This window comes from Coffea eugenioides, chromosome 11, assembly GCF_003713205.1.
Source record: "Coffea eugenioides isolate CCC68of chromosome 11, Ceug_1.0, whole genome shotgun sequence".
NCBI lineage: Eukaryota > Viridiplantae > Streptophyta > Magnoliopsida > Gentianales > Rubiaceae > Coffea > Coffea eugenioides.
The window spans coordinates 34,999,550-35,002,896 of NC_040045.1; the positions used below are offsets into that span (position 1 = coordinate 34,999,550).

Consider the following 3,347-nt stretch of genomic DNA (forward strand, 5'->3'; position numbering starts at 1 on the left):
TGGTCCTTGGATTTGGTTATCACTGATGTCCATATAGACAAGATTGTTCAAAGTGAAAAGCGGATCGAGCAGTGAAGTATTGAATTGATTGAGGCGGAGATCGAGGTAGCTCAGTGAAGTCCAATGCTGAAGGCTGTGAGGAACTACTGGACCAAAAAAACTATTGGAACTGAGGTCGAGATGAACCAGCGAAGTCAAATTAAACAACCAGAGAGGGATTGTGGAGTTAAAGCTATTGGCACTGAGGTCAAGTGAAGTAAGAGATGTGAAATTAAGGTGTGCAATATGAGGAAAGGAATAAATACGACAAGATTCTAATGTCAATGAGGTTAAGAAACGAAGCTCGTTAAGTGCTTGTAACCAGTCTCGAGCCTCTTCTAGGTCTACCTCAGAAAGGTCCAAATGTTTCAAGGAAGAAAGACTAGTGGCCCACCAGAGACTCTTTGTCGACAACTGATAACCACTTATCCAATCACTAAAACCTTCAAATTTATTACCAAGATCCAGATATTCTAAGGCTGAGAGATTTCCTATTTGAGGAGGAATTGTCCCATCGAAACCTGCAGCAGAGAGGTTGAGATATCTCAAAATTTTCAAGGATCCTATAAATGTTGGAATCCGAATTCCTGCAAAATAATTTGAGCTTAAATCCAAGTAATGCAAATGCTGCAAATTCACTAACGAAGGACTTATCTGGCCTCCCAAACAAGTTTCACCATAGATAGAGACATAATTCTGCTTGTCACCAAAGATCAATCGTTCAAGATCAAAAACAGCATTATTACGCAGATCAAGTTTCACCACATGTCCAGTGTTCCTGCTGCATCCAATTCCTTCCCATGAGCAACAATCTTCTCCAGTCCAGGATGCCAAACGATTTGATTTGTCAATTAGACCTTTCTTAAACTCGAGAAGAGCTTGTCGCTCGTTCTCAAAATAGCTAACATTTGAATATGCTCCTGCGTGAAGACTAAAACCAATCCTACCTGCCAAAAAGACAAACCATAACACAATAAACAGAGTGAATTTGATCATATTGTTACACGCTAACAAACTCAATCTTCGGAGATGGTTTTTTTTTGCTTTTCTTTACTAATCAATGCTTTCACACAATATTCATGAGAAGTTTTGAGTGCGTCTAGCAAAAATTAGGAAGCCCCTACTTATAGGTCGAAAGTTGCATGACTAATTAATGTCACTGTTGTATGTCACTATTAGTCGTTGTAACTAGGGCTGCAAACGAGCCGAGTCGAGTCGAGTTTTGAGTTAATCGAGCCGAGTCTCGACTAAATTTTACCAAGATCGAGCTCGAGCTCGAGCTCGACGAGCTGGCAATTTTCGAGCTCGAGCTCGACTCGAATCAAGTCGAGCCGAGCTCGAGCTCGGAAAAAATAAAAATAAAAATAATTTTATTTTTAAAAAAATAAATAAAATAATATTTTTTCTGAATAAATAATAAAATATTAAGGATATATACGTAATTTCACTATGAAAATAAAAAATAAAAAAAATATAATATATGTAATTTTATTATTAAATAAAAATAAAAATAAAAATATATATATATATACTTAAGCTCGGCTCGCGAGCTAACGAGCTTAATATTCTGAACTCGAGTTCGACTCGAGCTGGCTCGAGCTCGACTCGAGCTTGACTCGAGCCGCTCGCGAGCGGCTCAATTCGTTTGCAACCCTAGTTGTAACAACTTTTTCCACACTTCTAACGAAGTACTTTCTCCGTGTTTTTCCTTCGGCTTAAATTTGTAAAAAAAAAAAAAAAACAAGACTTTGAGTCATGTTGGTAGGGCCAGCCAGCATTGTCACGTGAACAGACTTTAGTTTGAAGAAATTTGCGGCCTAAATGAGAATTTTGTGTGAATGCATTAGTATTTCAATTGGAAGTTTCGAATTAATTGCGTGTCCTCTTTAGACACTAAAAATCATTTGAATCTTTGACCTTTTCATTGTCTGGTTTTAAATGACAAAATCAAGTGGAAAAAAAATGAAGAATAATATACATCCTTAGCGTCAAATTTACAAACTATGAAAAACATACAAGATGATTACAATACTGAAAAATACTCATGTTTAGGACCATAAATAAAATTAAAACAACTTGGCTTCAAGTTTAAATCTGGCCAATTAGTGAGTTTAGAATGCATATGGTAGCGTTCTATTAGGTCATTAGACAATTAGTCTCTGACCCCATAACCGCGTAAACAAATTTAACCTAAATTCTACTACTACGTAATTAGAAACTTCCTTCATTTCCCATTTTCATTTTCCTTTCGTTTCCTTTTTCCTAAAAATAGTTCCAATTTCCCCCACTATATATATAAACCTTTCTCCTCCCTTCTCCCTCAAACCATCAATCACCTCAATTTTCTTTCCCCTTTTACCAGCATATGTCTCAGAGACCCAACGTCCCACACTTCTCCTCCGTCGCCTTCGGCCTCCATTCCCATCTCCTGGTTTCCAGTGAGATGTCCTCTAATTCCAACTGGTCTTCTTCTACTTGTACCTTGTAGCTATTCCACCACCTAGTCTTTTTCCTTAAATACCCCACAAAATAAAAATTAAAAAACACACACACACTAAACCCAAACAAACAAAGAGAAGAAAGGAATCAAGAAAAACGCTACTCATTCTGAGTTCAACGAAAGAAGAAAATATGGGTTTGAAAGGCTTTCTTGAAGGAGGCATAGCTTCAATAGTGGCTGGATGCTCCACCCACCCGCTGGACCTCTAAAAATCTTGGGATTTGCAATATCTAAAGAATTTGAAAATAAATACCAACACGTAGATTGAGAGGGGAAACAACATCATCCATTAGTACTTGTGTATCAACTTTTATACGCATTAGCTACGCATCAATAGTAACCATAGCTTTAGGACAGCCAAAAGGGTAGCCAATGTCAGCATAATTGCCTCAAATTGCCTTGACTTTGTTGCCATGTATACCTGTCTGGACCGTCATCTCCGAAGACTTGGGAGTCTACTTGGGATGTCTTTTGTGGAAGATAAGGAGAATATATATATATTTTTTTTGAAGAAAGAAAGCATAACTACTTAATTATGTACATAACTTGTCCATAACTACTTCGTCCAAGTCGTCGTTGGATGGTTTCATGAAGTAAAGAGTGGTTTCTTGACTCTTGAGTCAAGTCTAAGCTGTCGTTGGCAATTACATTCAGCCAGGTTTCATGAAGTAACAACTGGGAGAAGCAATGGCTACGTACCAAGCAATAATATCATGACTCGCGAGTCAAGTCGTTGTTCTATGATGTAACTGATGTTGGTTATTCTTTGAGATTGAGCCAATTTCATGAATGAAGTGGCAACTCATAG

The 3,347-nt window shown here is 37.6% G+C and overlaps 1 protein-coding gene across 1 annotated transcript; it reads right to left on the reverse strand.

Moving 5' to 3' along the window:
* Positions 1 to 19: 19 nt before the first annotated feature.
* Positions 20 to 2,976, reverse strand: LOC113752393 (receptor-like protein EIX2). The gene is made up of 3 exons (XM_027296507.1): positions 2,961 to 2,976; positions 388 to 986; positions 20 to 133 (listed from the first exon to the last, which is right to left on the reverse strand). The coding sequence occupies exons 1-3, from the start codon at positions 2,974 to 2,976 to the stop codon at positions 20 to 22; spliced, it is 729 nt and encodes a 242-aa protein (XP_027152308.1).
* Positions 2,977 to 3,347: the final 371 nt, after the last annotated feature.

What these genes read in the sequence shown, in the direction of transcription:
- LOC113752393 (XM_027296507.1), bottom strand. An exon ending in AACATTTGGACCTTTCTGAG is followed by an intron (nt 134 to 387) that starts GTAGACCTAGAA and finishes AGTTCCTCACAG; the next exon opens with CCTTCAGCATTGGACTTCAC.